The 22,434-nt window shown below is 38.1% G+C and overlaps 1 protein-coding gene and 1 long non-coding RNA gene across 3 annotated transcripts in view; both read left to right on the top strand.

Moving 5' to 3' along the window:
* LOC308187951 lies at nt 1-6,636 on the top strand. Its single transcript, XR_013945026.1, has 3 exons — nt 1-1,693; nt 4,307-4,362; nt 4,484-6,636. It is a non-coding gene; the product is annotated as an uncharacterized lncRNA (long non-coding RNA).
* A 3,928-nt stretch (nt 6,637-10,564) lies between these two features.
* Nucleotides 10,565-22,434, top strand: part of LOC308196151 (RCC1 and BTB domain-containing protein 2) — a 35,899-nt gene continuing 24,029 nt past the window's right edge. Inside the window, exons 1-2 of one of the 2 annotated variants that reach the window (XM_080594772.1) lie at nt 10,565-11,381; nt 20,110-20,173. In XM_080594772.1, coding sequence (XP_080450898.1) covers nt 10,924-11,381; nt 20,110-20,173 — 522 coding nt within the window. In that variant the 5' untranslated portion in view covers nt 10,565-10,923. The remainder of the gene's footprint in view (nt 11,382-20,109; nt 20,174-22,434) is intronic. The other variant, XM_080594771.1, reaches the window with a different exon arrangement.

Raw genomic sequence — 22,434 nt, 5'->3', positions numbered from 1 at the left:
AGACTGGGGAAAAGAGAAGGAAAGAAGTGCTGTAGAACACGTCATGTACAAAATATTTAGTAGTAAAAGAGAAAAAAACATCCCTAAAAAAAATAATAATTTAAAAGTGGAATTAAAAAAAGATGGAACTCACTTTACATGTAAACAAATAATTTCAGGTGAACTATTCTGTTCCATGGCTAAAATTTAAAGCACAATTTGTTTCCTGCCTCCAAAAAAAATAATTTTATTTAAATTAGAGGATTTTGACATTAGAATTAGGGAAAAATTAGGATTTTTGCAAGGCTTCTTTATTCTTCCAAATTCCTCCTAGTAGAAAATCCTCCCCTGAATGGCACAGATTCTATCTGCTTTTTAGAATCATCTTCATTTTTTCCATGAAGAGAAGCTGACAGGGTGATTGATGAACTGTCACACAGTGTGACTTGTAGCTATAGAAACATATGAAAAAGCTGTGAAACGCAGTATGAGCCATTCCCCAGTGTACAAAAGAGAACATCAAAAATCTTATGGTGGTCCAGAGACCCTTGTCACTGGAAAAGATTGAAGGTTTCGGGAAAACTTCACCTGACGCTGACAACTCGACTTGCCTGTGGCTGGTCTGAGGAACTCCAGTTTTGTAATTCCAGCTCTTTACCCAGAACAACTTGCTTATTTTCCTTTCCCGTCCCCAGGTACTGTGAAAAGTAACAGTTATACATCACTCTGGGGAAAATATAACATGTCTTTAAAAGTAAGTAATAAATTCTATTTCTATGTCACATTTCCTACAAAGAGTGCTGAATACTGTATAGACACGTTGACTCAACAGCCATATCTGATATTGGACTGTTTGAATTAATCTAGTATTTTATTAGATTTACTAGATTTTTATTTGCCTGTTCGTTTGTTTTCAACGTGCAGGTTAGTAAGACCATGAAGAACTTGAAAAATAGCAATTTTAAGGTTGATAATAAAGACAGATACTTTAGGGATACTAAGTAGGCCCAGACTTATTGATTCACCTTCATTTTGAATTCTGGCTTTATTTTTTGACATTGTCGATTAATAATAATGCTCATGTATATCTCTTATGTATGACACTCTATAGATCATCTTTAGAGCTGATCTATCACTGATTTGTGTAGCATTTTAAGTGTGTCTTAACACCTATATATGGTGTACATACCCTATAATGTGTATATAGTAAAATACTGTCACATTTCTGGTGGCAATACAATAATTTGCATTTACACAGAATACATGTTATGCTTCCTTCTTTAAGCTATTCATTTCTGTGTATTTTAGTACAGCATATATGAAACATATTCAATGACTCGGGGTGGGTTTGGGCATGCCTGGCTGCCCAATCAGTCTTGTATCACATTTCCTAGACTCGTACAAAATCTTCAGTCCCTCTGACCTTAATAGAGAATAGTCCTCACATCAACAAACAGCAACAGTGCTTCCGTTAAAAACAAAACACCAAAAAGCCCCAATCCCAGAAAGCACTGAGCATTTCCTCACAGGAAGAAAAAAGCGCCTATCTGTGTTATCTCAAAAGCTAGAAGCATAATTAAAACATCCTCTACATAAGGACAGAGAATGAAAGAGGGGCCATTGGGGGTCAGGTCAAAGTTTTACCAAACCCAGTGTTTTCTCCCCAGCACTGACAAAGTCTGTTCCCTGGCAGAGATTATAAGAAAAGAATGGGGTAAGTAAACATAAAACTTGCCTTAAATATTGTCGTAGCCTTCAAACGTTTGTATCTCAGAGACTTCCTGAGTCTCTGTTGAGCAATCTCAGTTGATTGCTCTCCCATGACTTCTTCATGAAAACTTTTAACACTTGCAGAATCTTGTAACAGGAAGTTTTGTGGGTTGAATTGCACTTTGTGAGGAAAATATCTTTTTGTTTGAATTGTTAGTCTAATGCTGTGAATTTAAAAATAAATAAACAATTTTTTACACACATCGTCAGACAGATGATTACATCAGTGTCATCTTCTTTCAGATGCTTATGAATTCAGCCCCGAGTTGCATGTCTTGGATCAACATTTTGCAAGAACACTTTCATTCACTCTCTTCTAGCGTAACATTTAAAAAAAAAAAGAGAGAGAAAGAAACCTTTCACTCTGTTTCATATTCTGTTTCCTTGAATAATTTACTGAGGATACCTCCAGGATGTGTACGCAAATTGTATCTACCCCCAACAGACTAACAATCATGTATTTTTAAATTCAATCTTATGCATGTGCCTTTGTCTAAAGGCTCCTTCTTCACATTCTTCTTTCCTCAGGCCTGACAGAAATAAAACTAGGACAAAGCCGTAGTTAAACCCCATGAACTCATCATACATGGACACACAGGCTGAACACTTGACCTTAGAACATCCAGACTCTTTGTTAGCTGACTTCCTGGCAGATTTGACCTGTGCCAACTAGCACAGTTCAGGGATAGTGCATACTGAGCACTGCTCCCAGTGGGCTCTACGGTGAGCACTGCTCCAGTTCTGCTCCCTAAAGTCTACCTCAGCACCATCTCAGCAGGCTTTGCACCTTCAAATACTACATGCTTTCAGTAACTTGCCTTAATTTTATTTTTCTTGAAAAACTGCATGGAAGAAATCACGTGTTGTGTTTCACCATGTGTAGATCAAACTTTTAAACAAAAGGTAATAAACAGCCACATTCAAACACAATGAACTGGGAAAAAAAAAAAAAAAAAAAAACCTCAGCCATAAGTAAGTGTTATGTCTGAAGGCCACAGGATGTTTAACAGCACAGAGCAGCTCCAGGGCCAAGAGCTACGCAACATCAATTTGTCAGTCTGATCTGAAGGGAAATACAGCCTTAAATAATATGGACGTTAGCTAGGCTACGCCAGGAGGCTTCATGGCCAAAGTCTGTGTCCTGGCCATCTACTATTTAGTAGAGGCGTAGCCAAATGTACTTATGATCTTTGTGTGAATGAGAATCAGAATCAGCTATATTCAAGTGATACTGCCTGTCTCTTATCATTAAAGTAACCAGGTAACTCCAAAAATGGCAAAGGTGGTTCTGTTGATGGAAAACATGATATTTTGATAGGGTAAATTTTTAAATGTCATCTCATTTTAATATTAGTTTGCAAGGATGATGCTTTGAAGCTGTTTAGAAAGTGCCAAAATTCTTCTGATACCCTTCCAGGACAATTCAAGTCCAAGTTAGCACTGAACAATCAGATTCTCCATGAAGTCCCACCTTCTAATCAAAGACTGCTTTAGAAGCTTACTGCAACCACAGCAAAAAACGCTTTATTTGAAATACTGAGAAACCTCCACCCTGCTGGGAATTCCCAGTTCCCAGAATGTCCCACGTGTTTTGCTATTTTATTTATTGTTACAGGCAAAGTTTAAATGATGGGAAATGGACAATATAAATTCTTGCATCGCATTATAACCACGTCTGCTTTACTGAAACCTTTGTTTGACAGGATGAACACACTTAGCCAGATCATATATGTGTGTTAATTATAGTAAGGAAGACAACAAAATGACAATACTTATAGCAAATCCGACCAACAGGAAATGGTTATCCAGCTGAGATAAAATGTTTATCAGGAAACTTTGTTACACTATCCAAAACATTTCCTGTCTGCAACATTTTTTTTTGTGGGAAAAAGAAAGTTTGTGGTGCTAGAAATAGAATTTTTGCAAGGAATTAAATAACAGTGCTATAGAAAATCATAGCAGTCACACTTCTGTTTTGTTTCCTGTTTTCTTCTTTGTATAAACTACGATGTAACATAAAAAGAAACCCACCTTCAGAATTAACATGGGCATTCATTAAACATGAACAAGTTGATAAACATGAACTTCAAACATTAAAAAATAATTTAAAGCTAATTTTACCTATGTAATATCTAAGCATTGTAATCATGCAGGTAGCAAAGCCCTGTCCCTTCTCTCATTGACACTGATGGTAATGTATTATTTATGTTGGTATATATGGAAAGGATGAAGTAGACTGAAAAACAGCACTGATAAAGACGTCTACAGAGCTATACTCAAAGTAAAGAGGAACCAGGGATTACGTATTGAAATGTTTATTCAGAATGAAAATAATGAAGAATTAGATTTCCCTAATCATGATTTTTTTCAAAAACAAGGAAAATCTGATTTGTTTAAAACATAATAATAAACTGACATTTTGATATGAACAAAGATTTGACAGGACTAACCTAATAAGACATTACTGAACATGGAAGCAAAATATATCATTCTTTCTAGACTTGTTGCTCTATCAACTGTTTGAAGATTAACTGACAGTTTATTCCATTTTTAAAAGATCCCAACCCAAAAAAAAGAATAGTGGATGGCGATGGATATTTAAAAGGAATTCAAGTACCAAAATTGCTCAAGTATTTTGAATAATTGGGTTACTGTGAAGTAATATTTTTATTATCTATATGAAACAGACTTTGCTTTAATTAAAAACAGCTATTTGTTCATATCTTAAATTCAGGTTGTATTCCAGTAAATGGAAGTAACGATGGAGTCCTAGAAATGGAATGGAACTCAAAAGGTCATCTGTTTGACTACCATCAGCTGAACTAGAATCAACAAAAGTTATTTTATTCTGATATACAATCTCTAATGGTAGAAACTGTACAACTTCACCAGGCAATCTATACCCAAGTTCCTTATTATTACTGAGAGTATTTTTCCCTACTGCCAAAGCAAAATTATCTCCTTTATTTCAATTTTTCTCCTGATCATTCAGAACAAAAAAGTAAATCTCCTTCCTCTTTACAATAAAATTTCACATTCTTAAAACTGTTACTCCATTTTCCCTCAATCCTTTCTTCTTCAGTTTAATAAGCCCTACTCACTCAGTTCTTCCCCAAGCCTGTTTTAAGTGTTCATTGAGTTTAACTTATATTGAACTATTTAGTTGTTTTACAAATTTCTTGAAAAACAACTTTCTGCAGCTGTTCCACAACTTTCTTGAGCTCCCATAACAGGGAGCTGATAGCAACATTCCTTTGAATCTTTCTCCATAGCAAGAAAAGGGCACAGTTTCTTTTCTGACAAAACGAACAAACAAACAAAAAAAGGCTAGCACTACTATTTTTGCTATTTTTATTTTAGTTTATGGCAGTAGAGTATTAATAAAACTACAGGGCACATAGAAGTGAACAAAGCAGGACAGAACTAAGATAATGCAATTAGAGTTTAAAGGATTGCTGGGATCTTGGTCAATTTGAGAAGAAAAACATTAAAAAGCAAAACAGTCAAGATAAAGCTACTTAACCACAGTAAACCATTTTGTTACAGCAAAATGACTTGCTGTATTGATCTACTGTGACTATAAGTAGTCTTTGGTCATCGGTGTCAACTTCTCCAATTAAAGGTATTATTTAGGCATAGGATAAATTTAGGCATAGGATAAATTTATTAATCTAGAAACAGAAACTAAATTGTCTTCTTCACGATGTGAAATCCAAATCCGATCAATATCTCTGCTTCAAATAAACTGTTTGAGTTGCTCAAGTAGCCACATGTCTACATCCTGTGGGAGGAGTTCTGGAATGGCTTAAAGTATTTGCAAGGCCATAAAAAATCATGACAGGAGATTGACTGACTTTCTTCTGTTACCGTAAAGTTACCTCCAGAAAACAGAATGAAAAAATCTGTTTTGCATCTACCTGCTGTCAGAAGCAAGAATATTGACAGTGAGAACCAGCCTAACTACTAGACAGACATTTAGGGGGAAATTGGCATTGCAATTGAAATGGATTCGATGACCTAACTTTATGGTAATTAAGTGAAATTCCTAATACCTTTAGACAATACGAACATAAGAATATAGGGTTAATATCTAATGTTTATTTGAAAATGAGCGAAATTTGAAGAAAAAGTAAAGCAGCATTTTGCTACCGACTCCACTGATGCCAAGATTTCTCTCTACAATGATAACAGGGAGTCATTTAGGACTGTCTGAGATAGAGATATCTCTGAGATGTCTGTCAGAGATAGCTGAATCCAGTGGCCCAGCAGATGCGAGGGCACTGCAGCTCCATGCCCCGAGGTTCAGGCAATAGCAAGGCTGAGCACGTGCTTCCAAGGCACACCAAAACACACGCAGTACACACACGTGGCTGACCACACAGATCAACAGACAGAGAGCAGTGCCTTACCAGCTCCAGCACCACACAAACATGAATGGCACAAACTGCTCCATCCTGTTCCTCTCCTCTGTCGGATTAGGGTTGAAGACTGCTAGCAGTGTCCAGACATATACACGCAGGTGTCCATGGACATTCAGTCACTATAGCTGGTTCCAGATCTCCTGCTCTCCTCGGTTGCTGGCACTTGGGCATACAAATCCCCAAGGTTCATAGTCTGCTGGTATTTAGATCTCTTCTCATTGTAAGCACAAACAGAAACAATCTCAGTGGCAGCTGGTCCGGACCTACAGTCTACCCTGTAGCTGAATCTCAGAGCCCCTGGTCTCACTGGTGGTTGGCTCAGACCAATGGGCCCTCTGTGAGGCAGCTTGTAGATCTTTCATCTCTACATGGAGCCCACGGACCTATGATCCCTACGATAGCTAGCTCCCAGATCTCTTATCCTACTTGCAGGCTACTTGGGCTTGAAGAACTCTACCAAATTACAGTTACACACACACAGAGGATTGACGCTCCCTAGGGAAACGTAGCACAGTCACGGTCTCTCCAATTGCTGGCCCACAGACCTATGGCTCATATAATATATATGGATTATATGGATTATATGATAAATATGATTTATCACTTTCAACAAGTTTACCTAACTTTTCTCGCAAGGATCCCCTTACCTTCCTGCCCTGATGCTCCTAACCACAGTGATGCCTTCTCCTTGCTTATGGGAGACCATGATGCCAACTTCTTGTGACTCTTGAGGAACATTACGTTTGGCTGTTGCTACCACCATCCCTAAATTCTTCAGGTAAGATGATCTGAATGACAGACAGGATGATGCAAGGTCTTTATCAAGACAGCAGCTACTCCTTTTCGGATGTCCAAACCAAACAGGCTACAAACAAAGCATTTAGGGCAGTGAGAGCGAGAATTAACAAAATCACTTAAGCCGCAGTCCCAGACTACTTTGGCCAAGTCTCTACCGAGTGTCAGGTGGATCTGCAGCACATTCCAGGAGTCCGACTGTTCCATTTTCCCTGACCAATCTGCACACTGGCCTGCTGGCTACCTGTCCTAGAAACCAAGGCGTGGAGCAGAAGGGAGAAAGGATGAGCCAAAAGGGACGCTGCTTCATGCCCAGGTCTTCCCTTGAAGTGAAGCACAGCTGTGATCAGAGCAAAAAAACAGGTTTCACAAGCTTGAAAATTCTTGGATCCACCAGCATAACTGAGGTTTCTTAGCCTTTATTTGCTAAGGCTCTTTTTACTGACAAGAATGTAACCTATCCCAAAGCATGTTAAAATGTGTAAGTGCTTTTTTCAATCTTAGTTCAACAGAAAAAGACAGCTCTTATTAAACATCTGCTTTTGGGACACTTACCCTTTCTTTAACTTGCTGTGTCTTCAGGTCTAACAAGTTTATATGAAAGCAGTCATAAAAATCTCAAACATCCTCTAATCTCGCATGTGGTGACAGAATTTACCAGCCTATGGTTGCCTTGCACTCACATTATTTAGCTTCCACAAAGGCTGACGCAGGCCTCTCGTGGTAATAACTGAGGACGCCAGTAGTTTCCCCGATGCACACAACTGAAAAGTCATCCCCAAACCCACAACACAGGTAATGGGAACCCTGCCATTGAGGTGGGAAGCTGGTTTTATTTTGGCCTGAAAATACTCTTAGCTTTCTCACTTCCTGATGACAGGCTTTTGAAGAAGAAATACGACAAAAGGTTTACTGAAGTATTTTATTTGGCAACTGTTTAGCAAAACAAGTCTCTACCATTACCACCTCTGCCCAGTAATGCAGTAGTTGGGCTCAAATACAGAGGCTTTAACTACTGAATGAGAACTACAGCATTTGATAATTTTGTAGCAAACTCCAAAATTATGTTAGTCCAAAGCTTTCATCAGCCAGGAAGTACAGAAACCCTTCCCAGTGCTTCAAATTCTTCGGGGAGATCTGTTGAGGAATGTGAGATCAGTCTGTAACTGTTTCATTGTTCTGAAATATTCCAGACAGAATTGTGTAATTGATTTTGAGAATCAGATTATCGTGAGTTCAAGGTGATGGGGATGTATCTGGGATGTATCTGTGAGGCTCCACATCACTACGCTGCGGCAGCCATTTACGGCAGCTCAAGCCTACAGATTTGCCCAGTGCCTCCTGGAAGGTTTCCAGACCACATATTCCAGAAAGGGAGGTGGACCCTTCTTGGAGAACTTGCATCCTGAAACTCAACTGGTGTACCGAACTGGTGCTTACATACTGGAAAAATAAACAACTTCAGGCAGAAAACAGTACTGAGGAAAAGTAACTGAAATCCTATGGGTTTGGAGTATGTTGGTGCTGGAACCAGTAAGCCTGTTCACTGACTTATAGGTGTTTACAATCTCTGCTACGTTCTCATTTAATGTCTAATCATATTTTTACACTGTACAAAATAATACTGTCAAATTAAAAGCAGAATAAATGTCAGTTAATCAGAAAAGAAAACCAGGTCATCTTCCAAGAAGTATTATTCCAAAGACCAAATGGAAATGCAAAAAATTCAACTGGAAAACATATTAAGAAGAAATATATGCAAAGCTTAAATTTCAAAGGACAATACTTTGCTATTTGATAAAAAGAAAATACAGTCCTGGTACATATAAAAAGAATGTCTGTAAGATGAAACAGAGATATACTTCCTTCCATTCATTGCTGTTGAGTTCTAAATCTAGCACTACACTTAGGAAAGAAGAAAAGCAAACTGGAAATGGCCCAAATGAAAGGAAGAAATTGAGACAGGTGTAGAACAACCGGTATGTAAAGAAAGGCAGAAGTAACATAATCGCTTTTTGGTTTGAAGTAATCAATAAATGGAGACCACTTTCAGCGTCAGACATTTGTCCTCCATTTCTGATTTATATTATTATGGCTTTAATTTCTCCCCGTTTCTTTTTGTTATGTCTTTTTTTCCCATTAAATTAAAACACCACTCAATACTTAATGTTTTCTCATTACAAAGAACCTATAAACTGTAATCTAAATAATAAACTGTTTTTCATAAACTAATCACCTTCTAAAGCATCTCTCGTTTTCAAACCATTGATCATCTCTGTGCAACCTATCACATTTTCAACTTCGCTATCAAAATATATAGTAGCTTTATGTGCAGTTTCCCACTAGTTGGTTTCTAATAATTACTGGAGGCAAATTTCCTGTTAACTTCTATTTGCTTCACTTTTTATACATTCAGAAATGACGTTAGCATTTCTTACTTTCACACTTTCAGTTATTGTTCACCGACAATCTGTTAGCAAAACGTTTCAAATGCAGACTCTTTGCTTGTAGATTTGCTTCTAGATTTAAGGGCTTCACTGTATTAAACCCAATTTTTTTTGAATGGGTCAAGCACACCATCTGTTCCACCAAGTGTGACCTTCAGCCTAACACAGTACAGTGTTCTTTTGGTTAAATAAAGCATAACTTTTAGAAAAATATCCAATGTTGTTTTACAACGTACACCGAAGAATCAATAAACAGCTCGCAGCCCAAAATTAAACTTGTTTTAGGGAACAATTGCTTCTACTAAAAATGTTTGTCTTTCTGCCAATCTGAAAATGAATAGCTTGCTACCATTGTCTGCTAGACTGACATTATCAGGCATATTTTTACATTTACACATGCATCTGAGTTCCGGCAACCTTTTTCCCCTGAAATGGATTCAGGAAAACAGGAAACTGGGAAATGAACATGGCAACAGACAATAAATTGTATTGTGTTTTACTGTGATCATTTTATTCTACATAAAGAGAGAACAAAACTATGGGGCAACACATTACTGTCGTCATTGAGTCCAACACCCCCAAAATCTGCTGACACTCTACACAAATCATTACTGATATCTCATTCGAATGAAGAAAACATTCCTAGGGAAAAACACTTCCAATTATCTTGGAAGAACCACAGTGACTGAGCCAGCAAAGCAGAAAACAGAGACCCTTTGCAGATTAAAATGCATTGGGAACACTGAACGTATTTTGATGTGTAGTATCTTTACTTCCAGCTGACAAACTAAAAAGAGATGGATACTCCACAGAGCACTGCAGTTAGGGACAGACAACACACATGCATTAGGGGAGCACATTAGGGAAGAGCACTGGTAGACCCTGCGGTGGTACGGGCACTTCCCGTATTACGTATGAAGGACTGGAGGCAAGGCACGTGAAGCACATCACATGAGACCATCACACAGCATAGCAAGCATGGAGAATGGAGTCTCTGCTCCTTCGGTAACTGCAGAGACAGGTTTGGCTGTTTTACATACTTACACAAGCCTCATTTTTTGAAAATTGCCTATCGATCTGTGATTGTGATTATCAATTGTGATTATGATTATGAATTGTGATTATCGTGACTAAAAAAAAAAAAAAAAAAAACTGAGACCTTCCCCAGGTGATAAAGGAGTTTCATTTTTGTCAGAGCGCTAGCTCCTACGCCACATTTCTTTCTTCTTCTGAATAAGGTTCCCACAAGAAAAATCTAACAATATTATTGTATAAAACAGCAAAGGTCTCTGAACATACCACAGCAAGGAAGCAGGGTATATCAAACAGAAGGTAGGAGATATGACCAATAAAAACATGGATGCTACCTTCAGAAAACATTTAGGCTATCCTGTTAAGGGAGAGATAAACTTTAAACACAAATTGTAAGAGAAATAGAAAAATAGTTACGTCCCTTCATTTCTCTTGGAAAAATAATTTTAACTATTTATTGCACATACAAATAGTACACAATGCTTGGTGTTCTCATAATAATCATCCCTGAACATGTCTCTCACTACGTGACGTTGTCAACTGCACTTAGGCCGAGGCAACAGCTGGAGGAAAAGTGTTTCTGTGCGCTCTCCCTCAGTGCCGTGCTTGCTTCGAGCACCCAGCTCTTCTCAAGGCGCCCACATCACCAAAAGCGACGCGCCTCAGAGAAGAGATGGGGTGTGTTTTCTCAGCCTCTCCTCGCCTCAGCTCGGCGGCAGCCGCACTCCCAGCCCCGAGGGGCCGCCCCAGCTAAGCCTGGCTCGGCTGCCCGCTCCGGCTGCGGTAGGAGGATCCCGGGGAGGCGCTACCTCCCTTCCCTCCCCCTCCTGGCGGCTGAGGAGGCGCCTGACAGCGGCTGCACCCTCCCCAGCCCCACTGCAGGGAGGAGGAGGAGGAGGAGGAAGAGGAGGAGGAGCCGCCGCCGCCTGCGGGGAAGGTAAGCTATACGGAGCAAGCAGCCCGCCGCCGCCCTTCCCTCCCCGTCCCCCGGGCAGAGCCGCCCCGCTGAGGGGAGCGGCGGTTGGGACCGGTACGCGGCGCCCCAACGGCCGCCGCCCGCCCCGCCCCGCCCCGCGCCAGCCGCCGCCGCCGGGCATGGCGGGGGAGGGTGGGACGGAAAGGGCGGGCGCTGCGCCTCCCGCCCCGCGCCGCCCGGCCGGCATCTTGGGGCTGCCCGCTGAGGGGGCGTCGTGGGCTTTCCCGGGCGAAATTCCATTGTGGTTCCTTCTAGAGATTGGGTTTCTCGTGTTGTTGAATACAAATAAGAGGGTGCAGTTAGCACGGGGATCGCAGTGTGGTTGCAAACTGAATAAAGTCTGTTTACGGATGGTTTTTGTGCATCGTTGTGACCCGCTGGGGTGAAGTGGTGGTTGGTTTGGGGGTGAAGTAATGGTGGAGGGTGTGAAAGGAGGCACGGGTAAGGGAAGAGTGGAGAAATAATGACCCTGCTGCATGTGGGGTTGGGGAGAAATAAACGTGACAGAGTGACACTTGGTGGTAATGATGCGATGGGCAGTAAAGCAACAGGAAAAGGCTGTGTGGATAAAAAAATAAGCAAGCTTATCATTGCTTTGATGGGGAAAAGAATATAGGATCTTTTGATGGTGTCTGCTATAGACCAGAAAAGCTGGATTTCAATGAGGATAGTGCTTGCTGAGAGGAAAATACCAGGAATTTTATCATAGGTGGGCTTGTTAACATCATCATTTGGAAGGAAATACAGCAGTCCACTTCTTACACAGAACTGCTCGAAGCTTGCTGAACAGGCACTGAATTGCCCGTTTCTCAGTGTGAAAATTTCTGGGAAGAGCTTTCAAGGATCACATTTGTAGTTTGATTATTGACATACAATACAGGCCTAAACAAAGGTTGAAATTCATGATCTCGGGAGGGCCAACTTTGAAAATCAAGAGGCTTAATTCGTGATGTCAGTTGCACTGAGTCCTGAGGGCCCTGAAAGTAAAGAAGGTATGAACTTGTTTTATGCCAAAGGTAAAGTTTGTTTGGAATTAATATCCAAAAAAGAAAAAAGGTCTGCCAAACTGTTACTTATCTCAAAAAGAATGTTTTGGAAAAAAGAGTAGAAAAAGGACGGATAAGCAAAGAAAGCTGCAGGAAATAAAGTGTAGTGATGAAGTGAAAATTGTCCAAAGTTAGTCTGAGTTAGTTATAGGTGAGTGTTTTTAAAGCTTGTGTAATCATCTAAGTAAAAATGAAAATAGAAGTAAGACCTCTAGGTGATAAAGTTGAAATAAAATAACCTTGGCCTTACGTTGCATGAGATGTCTTACAGTTTGGAGACTATTGCAGCAAGTAGATTTAATATTAGATGCTTAAACACATTAAGGAACAATATTTTGTCTCTGGATTAGTTTTTAAGAGCTGGGAAACTTCTATCTGCTATGTCTAATCCTATACTCTTGCTATTTTTGTTGGTCACTTACAATTTCAGAAGACTCTTAAAGAAATACCCAACTGGACAGTTAGAGTCATTTACTCACCAAGAAATACTGCTAAATTTTTTTTTCACGTGCAAATTCTATTTACTGTTGTCTCTCTCCCTTCTGTAAAATATATCTTTTTTTATGCAGACAGCTATAACTATCAAAGTTTAAACAATCTGAATTCTTAGATCCAGGTATAGAATATCCATTATTTGTATATCTATTTTAGATAATACGTTTATATTTACATGGTAGATGCATATTGCACCGTCCTTCAGCCCTGCCTGGCCTTTTCTGCTGGGTTCATGGGAAACACTCTTGCAAGTACCCAGTGTTACAGGGAGGTCTAAGTACGGCCAGCAGTTCATGCTGTGGTCGTGTTAGACATAGTCTTGAAAAAAATCCACTCTTGGTGACCCCGTGTGCAGAAAGACTGTGCTAAATCTAACAATGAATGTAGAAAAGAGAGCCAGATGTGGTTTAATAATGCTTATGGGCTTGTTTATTTACTTTGTTTTTGTTGTTGTTTTAATTAAGGCATAGAATGTTTTAGAAGGTACCTTTTATAAATTAAAGCTTTTAGCTTAAATGGGGCTAGAAGGCATAGAAGGCACTTCCTTGGACACGTAAGGAACTGGTTGTAGGTTAGAACTATAGGAGCTTTCCTCTTCAACAGATTGAGCAGGATGTGAGGTCAAAGATCCAACAGCTAGACCTGATACATGGCTCAAAATTTGGCTGGATCAGGTAATGTCTGGCGATTAACAATTTAGGCTAGGTGAAATCCCATTAGAGGAGGCATAACGAAGTAAGTGCATTTGCTTGCTGGTTTTGTATTAATGTAATGACATATTTATGATTACATGATAAAATAAAGACCCTTGCCTGACATACTGTTCCTATGGCATTGAACTGGTGTCATCAGGCTCCCACTTGTAGTTGCAATGCATCTTAACATCTGCATTATACATTGTTTATCCTGATAAGCTTGATGAACTGTTAGTATTTCTTAAATTCTTAAACCTTAAACATTTTCTGAACTAAGATTCATTAAGGTTGTAAAAAGAAATGCTATTTCTTTCACATATTTTATTGCATTATTTTGCATTCATTTGCTATGCTACGTGGTTGATATTTTTAATAAAGGTATTTTAAAACCAAATCTTCAGAATACTTTCATTTCCCTAAAGCTGGTTCCTTGAACTCTCAAGTTGGAAAGTCAAAATGAAAAATCAATATAAGTTTCAATTCTACCAAAACGGTAATATGGTAAATTAAATGCAGTATTTTAAATGGACAAGAGCTAATAATTGCATCCATTGTTAATATTTTATTAGGTTTGTCTCTGTATGGATTATAGGAACTGAAGAGTGTTCAGAGTTTGGCTAGAAATTTGGCAAAGAGAGAGCTTTTCATGTTAGTTTTTTGAAAATCTGGAATCGGTCATTTTAAAAAAGCAAATATTTTTCTTTGGCATCTCAGGTTAGATTTAGATTATATTAGATTTAGATACAGGAATAACATCCTGTTCCCAAGAAACTGTCTAACAAATTGTTTGATTATTGTAATATACCTGAAGATCTGGAGATAATGCTCATTATATATTTTTTTCTTTTAATGCAAAAGTAAACCACTAATTATGTGAAAATGACTCTAGCATGCTCCTATCATGGTTTTCAGCATTGAAGGTAGTTTGTGCATTCATTTTCCATTATCTGAAACATTTGATTGCCTTCAAAAGGTATTTTTGCTCTTATATAAAAGAGTGAAAATAATTTAAAAATATTTTGTGATCAACACCTTTTAATCAGGCTTTTTTAGCTGCCAACCTTGAGATTTCAACATAGATTTGCTGAAGACTATTTTCTAATCTTTGTACTTCTGCTTTTTGTTTGTTATATATTTTCTGTTCCTTAATAGTTTTTAGTTGTTTCATTCAAATCTTAATTTTTTTTCCAGTCAAGTAGATGGATGCCCAAAGCTTTCAAATTATTTTTTCAGGGTGACTGGAGGGTTTGTGGAATGGAGAAAAGAATTTGAGATTTGTTTCTTCTGCTTTAAGCGTTTTCCCTCTGGTAGATGACGATGCATTTTTCCAGTCAGTTCCACTCTTGCTGCTCCCTGGTAAACAATACACCATTCTACATCAATGACGATGAGAGACAACAGTTCTAAGGGGGGAAAAATAGAATAGGGATGGAAGAAATAAAGAAGCTTAATATGGGCAGTGTGTCTTACCATCTGTTTTCTATAGGACTTACAAAAGTCCTATTGAATTTTACAAAAATCAAATTAATCAAATTTTCTTCCTAACCAAAAGCTCCAAGGTTTGGGGTGGGTTTTTTTTTGTTTGTTTGTTTGTTTTGTTTTGTTTTTGAGGTGAGGGGAAGGTGTCCCAGGAGTCTTCATATGAGTTTCAGAGCAATTTTGTCACTTAGGGCAGAAATTTCGCACCAGATCCTGACACTTATTTTTAAACCATCAAAGAGTTGAAAGGTCATGTCATCTGTTTTCTTTCCTGCCTTCTCACTTATTTCAAAACATTTTTCCCTGATATATTTGTTCTTTACCACCACGGTACTAAAGCTGAATTGAAGGGCAGTGCTGAGCATGGGTTATAAAACAGTATTCCCACTAACTTCCTTGCTTTGGTATGTCCGTGTTCCCTTGTTGTATGTTGTTTGTATCTTATCCTGCACTGCTTTCATTTATCTCAATTAATTTATTTTGGGATGATGAAATTACTGGGAAAGAAAAAAAAAGCCTTCGCGTATAGATTTCAAGCATCTAGCTCCAATAAATCATTCTGCATGTAAATGGGGCTCCAATGTAAGAAGGACATGGACCTATTCAAACGAGACCAGAGGGCTGGAGAAAGGCTGAGAGAGTTGGGGGTTGTTCAGCCTGGAGAAGAGAAGGCTTCGGGGAGACCCTATAGCGGCCTTCCAGTACCTAAAGGGGGCCTACAGGAAAGCTGGGGAGGGACTCTTGGTCAGGGAGTGGAGTGATAGGACAAGGGGGAATGGCTTTAAACTAGAAGACGGGAGGTTTAGATTAGATATTTGGAAGAAATTCTTGACTCGGAGGGTGGTGAGGCACTGGCACAGGCTGCCCAGAGAAGCTGTGGATGCCCCATCCCTGGACGTGTTCAAGGCCAGGCTGGATGGGGCTTTGGGCAACCTGGTTTGGTGGGAGGTGTCCCTGCCCATGGCAGGGGGGTGGGACTGGGTGGTCTTTCAGGTCCCTTCCAACCCAAACTATTCAATGAACCTCTGATAATTTCAGTGGGGTCATACTGGATGTCTCTTCCTGGAGCCAACAGGCAGAACTGGTTATCGTGCTAAAAAGAGAGATAGCATCTGACTAGATGTTTTTTGGCTGAAGTTTTGGTTCTGTAGAGTGAGACAATAAGGCTGTCTTATTTTAGGTCATTTTAATTAGAAATTTCTGTAGCAGTTACCTACTTCACAAGGTCAAGGATGTCAGGCTTTCAGACTGTCAAGACTGCAGTCTTTCAGAGGTTCTTGGATTCAGCCTCCAAATTGCATGTAGTTTTGCTCTTGAAATTAGTAGGCAGCCAGTGGAGCTTGCATCAGAAGCCAAGAAGTCACAGTACGGTGTCAAGAAGCAAGTAGGGAATGAGAAAAGAGCGTGCTTTCGTTGGAGATAGCAGCTCTTCAAACAACCACTTACTGTTTGCCAGGGTCTGCAGTTCCTTGGTCATGGAAAATGCTGCATCAGTGGAGGAGTAAATGAAGATCTGAGTTCTGTCAGTTTATGGTCGGCACTAGACAGGGTAGTGACATTTCAGTGTTTGTACATGAACAAGGATGATAATTTTGAAAATAGACTCATGTCTTCCCAGAAAGGGAATGTAACCTCTTCAGTGGGAGTAGCTGTCAATAATATTACTGTTCTGTCCTCTCCTGCAAGATCAGTTGAACAATTTAGCATTGTTTCATGACTTTTCCTGCACATGGCTGCTGAGAAATCAACAATATCAGGCAAGGTTAGGTCCCTTTCCTAAAGGTGTCAGCAAGTCCTTTTTCTTCTGTGACTTTTTCCTTCTACTTTTTCCAAGGCCTTTGGTTAGAGTTATTGGGGGAGGAAGCTCCAGACAGACCTTTGATTCAGCAGATGAGATTCAGAAATGCTGAAATTAAGTGCGAGGAAATACTAAGTGGGGTTCTGGGAAGGAAAAAAAAATGTTTGCTTGCCAAGTTCCTAGAGAGAGAATCTACAGGCATGTTTACATTCAAATGAGTTAGTGAACCTGTATAAATATTTAGGATTAAATGGTCTGGTTAGACTCTTAATAGAGCTTAGCTAATAGAACCAGCATCTGTGTTACTTAACTTAATCTTATCTATACCACAGAGGCATACATAGTCTACCCACATACCATGGCTGCAAGAAATCCAGAGTCAGAACTTACAAATTGCACAACTTGACTCAGGCTGCCAGAGTACGCTGTCCAGATTCTTAAATTGGACTTGGGTTCCAGATAGGAGATTTATGAAAGTTCAATGTAAATGCTTTTAAAACACTGTGTACTTCCTCAAAACATGGACATTTACTATGAAGTTTCTTCTTTAAGATTTTCGTGTTAGATTTTTTTTTTGAAAAAACAGTTAGTGAATATGTATATATATAAAGTTTTAATGCATGAGAAATATTTCTTGCTTACCTACTTACTTTTGAAAGTATTGCCTTTTTTTTTTTTTAAAGTAATGACTAGCTATTCTAAGGTAAGGTTTTTCAGCAATTATTTGCATATTTTAAGATTTCGTAGGTGAACAGCCCTAAAAACTTGGTTCTAGTAGCTAGGACTGTATTTTTCTTCTGTATCTAAAGTACTCAAATATGAAGGTTTTGTTCTTTAAACATTTGATTAAAGTACTGTTTTTCCTTTGCTTCACAGTAATTTTTCTGAAGGAAAAATTCCTAAGAGTAAGCAAACATGAATCATCACTAGTATGCTAGAGGTACTCAGATAAGAATGATTGTTATGTAGGCTTAATGATTTAATATATTTTCTTTGTCCTTCTTTGTTTTCAGGATCTAATACTCAATATATACTCTTAAATCAATTGCCTCTTTTTACAAAGAACGCCCTTGCAGATGCAAACATGACAATCAGTATGTACTTGTATTACATCAAATGAATTTGAATAAAAGAATAAATGGGTATCATCTGAGGCATCCTACGTACCGATACCCTATGTAGGACTGTTCAGAAATAAAGCACCTATGTTTGCAGAATGGTTAGAAGAATGGAGTTGCAGGGTAATTTTCTCATAGTTATGTTTAAGATAAAACATCACTTTTGAATTGTGAGGACATGTAAGTGATCTCTGTTCTTGCAAAAGTTAGTTCAAAGCTCTCAGTATGTTTCTGGGGCTCTGAAAAATTAGTGGGCTGGAGATCCTTTTGTTAGGTAAGTGAATGGTCCATACTGATGTATCTTCATTTATACCAGCAGATAACCTGCTTTTAAAGTCAAACTATGTGCTTTTGTCTAAACAGAAGAAATGGAAGTAAAATATTAGAACTCGAAGAATGATGAATATCAGTCTTGTATCAAATGGCTTGCAGAAGAGAGACAGAATCCCACATTCACTTAAATTAGAAAATTCATAGTTAATAGGTAATCTCTTGGAGAACCTGTCAGCCGTGTAGGCTAAAGGTGGCTAAGGAGATGATTACACATATCAACATTGACAGGCAGTGTTGGAAATTGAAGCTGCAAAATTTTGCATGGCCTTGTTAATCAGTTTCACTCTTAACACTGCTGACGTGGTTGACGTTAAACGTTTCAGAACTGCAGTTTGGGAACACAATCCTGCCCTGGTCATGCAAAAGGCCTTAATTTGGCAGGTTGTTTCTAGTTTCAATAGAGATAACATTCGCAACATCAAGTGGTTGCGTTCTCATTGTCTGAACAAGTAAATATGTTGAAGAAAATAAGAAAATAAATTTCTTAACAGCAAAAGCATACCAAGTTACTGTGTATTATTAAGGTGTAAAGCATGGTAAATGGCCATGTGTGTTCCTTCAGGGCTCTGTTCAGTTGTGTAAGCGTAACTGACTAGTGCTCATTTAAGGCAAATAAAGAGATTTTTTCTTTATTCAGTGAATTAAATCATATTTGTTAAATCCTTAAAACTGACAATATTTAAATCGTATGAACTTGATATATTCTACATCTTTGGGCTTGGTCTTACAGGATGAAGGCTTCCATAAGAGACATGTTTTGTAATAACATTAGCTAGTTTTATAAAGCTACAGTTGATACTTCTTTTAAAGTGTAGTAGTCTTCTGAAAAATAGCTAAATAAAATGGTGGTTTCTTGTTCTTTGGATGTTATTGTGCCTCTAATCAGAATTTTCCAGACATTCTGTTTTCAGTGAAATGTAAACAGATTTTTAGCATTGGCTGAATCGGTGCCCCTCCAAGAAAATGACATTTACCACTTTCCAACTTGCTGAGTAAAAGAAGCCCGCACAGCTTCAAAGCTGCTTAGTAATTTGTGCAGTTTTACTGGAAATGGAGTTGCATGGCTTTATGGTAGGGAATTGTTTAAGGATAGCAGGGGCATGCATATTCATGTGGGAAGAAACATCTGATCTGGAAATTGTTTCCACTGATGATGCACATCACAGAAAGCATGCAATTCTTTTACAGAGCTGGCAATATTTTCTGAAACAAAGTGGACATTCTAACAATTCTCAGTAAACCTGAAAAGCCCCAAATGATTTTTTCTAACACGGCTTTTCAAAATGGAACTGGAATAAGAACATTTGAAGGCTTATGCCAGAAATGGAAAGCTTTGTCGAGTGTGCTTTTTCTTTTTTTTGAAAGAACTGTCTTGAAAAATTACATGAGCAAGGTTCTAAAGCTATTTTTACTACAATTAAAAAAATTAGAGTATTGTATTTATTAAAACCTTTTCCTTTCCAATAACTAACTGTACCACTTATTAAAAAAAATAAATAATTGTCCAAGAATTACTATTTAGGTAAGAATACAGAATAGTAGAGTCCATCTCACTGATCACTGTACAGTTAAATATAAAAATGAAATTGTCTGAGCTTCATGATTTTTGTTTTCTCACCCAATATAGGCAAATAGTTCTGGCTTAATATGGAGTGTGTATAGTTCTATAAAGTATTTTTGCAGCAATATGATATGGTGATTTTAACCACAGTTCTCTCTCTGCAGGGGGACACAGGCACAAATCCATATGGAGGATGAAACTCTTCCTGCTCAAGAAGTCAGTGCCAAGGTCAGAGTGTGACTTTGTGTTAAGACTTTCATACTGCTCTACTCAAGAGGATTAAGCTGGTTTCATTTAGTACTAACTTAGTACATGCTGGTAGCTTTCAAGATAAACTTAAAACCAAAACTCTAGGTATAAAATGATAGTTGGAAAAGAAATGTTACTTATGTGATCCACAAATCGTTAGAAGAACAATACATTCATTTGAAGTGGGTTGAATTGCTCCTTTGTCTTACAGCATTGGTGTAATTTAGAATTAAGTTCTGAAGTTACTTGTTTCAGCCTGATGTTTCAACAAGATGAACTTGTAAGAATTAACTTTTGTAGCATAATACGATGAAAAAAATCAATCCCGTTTTTCTCTTTCTTTTTCTTTGAAAACCCTGTGTGTAAAACTTCACGAAACGTATCATTTAGGTTTTGAGCTTAATGATAGTGCCTTGTTAAGGTGATCTGTATGACAGAACTGAATAACCAGCTTTTAGACTGATTGATGAGGTCAAGTGAAATTTTGGGGATATTGGAGACATAGCTGATACACCTTTGCGATAGGTAGCTGGTTCATTTGAAATCTCAAATTTTTGTCTAGCTCTGTCTTTCGTGAACCTGTGCAATATAACAAGGGAACTAATCACTGATGGGACATAAATATTGTAGGCTGATTCTTCAAGCTCTCCTTTTTGGGGGGACAAAATATGATGGAAAGTGAGGAAGGGGAAAAAATCTTTAAAAGTGAAAGAATGTCTCTTACTAAGTTGGATGAAATTAGTGATTCCAGAGACAGGATTTAGATTATGTTTTAGTCTGACAAAGTCCGTTAATAATTCTTCTATTAAAAAAAAAAAAGTCAATATTGTAAGTATTTTTCTTGGGTGCTTTTTATAGTACTTTTTTCAGAGTATGATTTTAATGTTAAGAAATGCTACAGTTTTTTCTTTTTTTGTAACCTGTTAATTATGAGGGTAGGACAGGAGTTCTTTGTAGAAGGAGATTACAGAAAAAAACTTCACTCTTTAAGATGAATGGGTGCTCATTCATCTGCTGTGTACTTGGAATTTATAGCTCACATTTTAAAGAAACCAGTAGCTTATTTTGCTGAGGCATTGGTAAGGGAATCTAAAATTGAAGGGCACCCTGACTGTCCTTTTGAAACTCTGGCTTCATCAGTCTTGAGCAAAAGTGGAATGCAGTTTTGGTAATGCAATTGACTAGTCTGTGATGCTTTTGCTACTCGTTATCATACTTTAAAAGTCCCTAAAATCTTCCATAAAATTCATGCTAACCTCTTGACATGAAACAAACTGTTCTGTGAAAAGCAGATTTATGAATCCTGATTTTAGATGAATACGTAGCCTTCATCTCTTATAATTTTGCTATGTGTCATGGAACACAGCGTTTCCTAAACTGGCTTGGCCCTACTTACTTGCTAACTTACTTCATAATGTATGTGTATGATTCTCCAGTTGCCTACTGCCAAATGGATTGTGTAACAGCTGAATCTTACTTCCCTTTCACTTGCAAATTTGGCTGAAAATGGTCACTGAATCTAGTTATTTGGTGTGAGGAGATGGGGAAATAGCTAGTGTCATCAAGACCACAGCTTTTTTTTTTAATGGAACGTGACCAACCCTCCTTCTCCTTCCTCAGAAGTATATTTGTTTAAAGGTTGAAATTCACAATTTATTTAGGGATTTATCTCTAGTTTCAAACGTTTTATCTGTGCTTCTGTGAACATTTTTTCATAGTAAGTGATATTAGTCAAAAAAGCAATATCCTTAAGACTGACACAGATGACTCTAAAGTAGAATTTATTCATATCTCTGTTTCAGTCAGAGGTTAAAAAAAAAGTATTCTGTGACTGTTCATTTTGTAGGTCTGCTACTTCCTAGATGTAAGCAAATCATGCAGTCCTTGCTGTTATGTGGTGAACTACATAATGCCATGATAGGCAAAAACCGTTCTTACTTATCTTCAGAGCTGGCAATTAATAATACTTTTCTTCACACCCAGAACTTATTTTAATGTTAGTAAAGAAACTTTGATGAATGTTCTATGCAAAATTTGCAGCTAAATTTTGATACTGCAACATTTTCCTGATTTATGCTATACTAAAGCAGTAGAAATGTAGAGTGAGACTCAGACATTAACTTGACTAGTTTTAATGTCTGGAGAGAGCTACTTTTCTTTTCCTTTGACAAGAAACTTGTTATTTCTCCTTGACTAAGCTGGAGAATGTTCAAATATCTTTTTTCTTTTATTATATATTT

The sequence above is a fragment of the Anser brachyrhynchus genome (assembly GCF_964034855.1).
Source record: "Anser brachyrhynchus genome assembly, chromosome: 1".
NCBI lineage: Eukaryota > Metazoa > Chordata > Aves > Anseriformes > Anatidae > Anser > Anser brachyrhynchus.
Note: the sequence above shows the minus strand (reverse complement) of the source record. Positions and strands in the feature narration are given on the sequence as shown.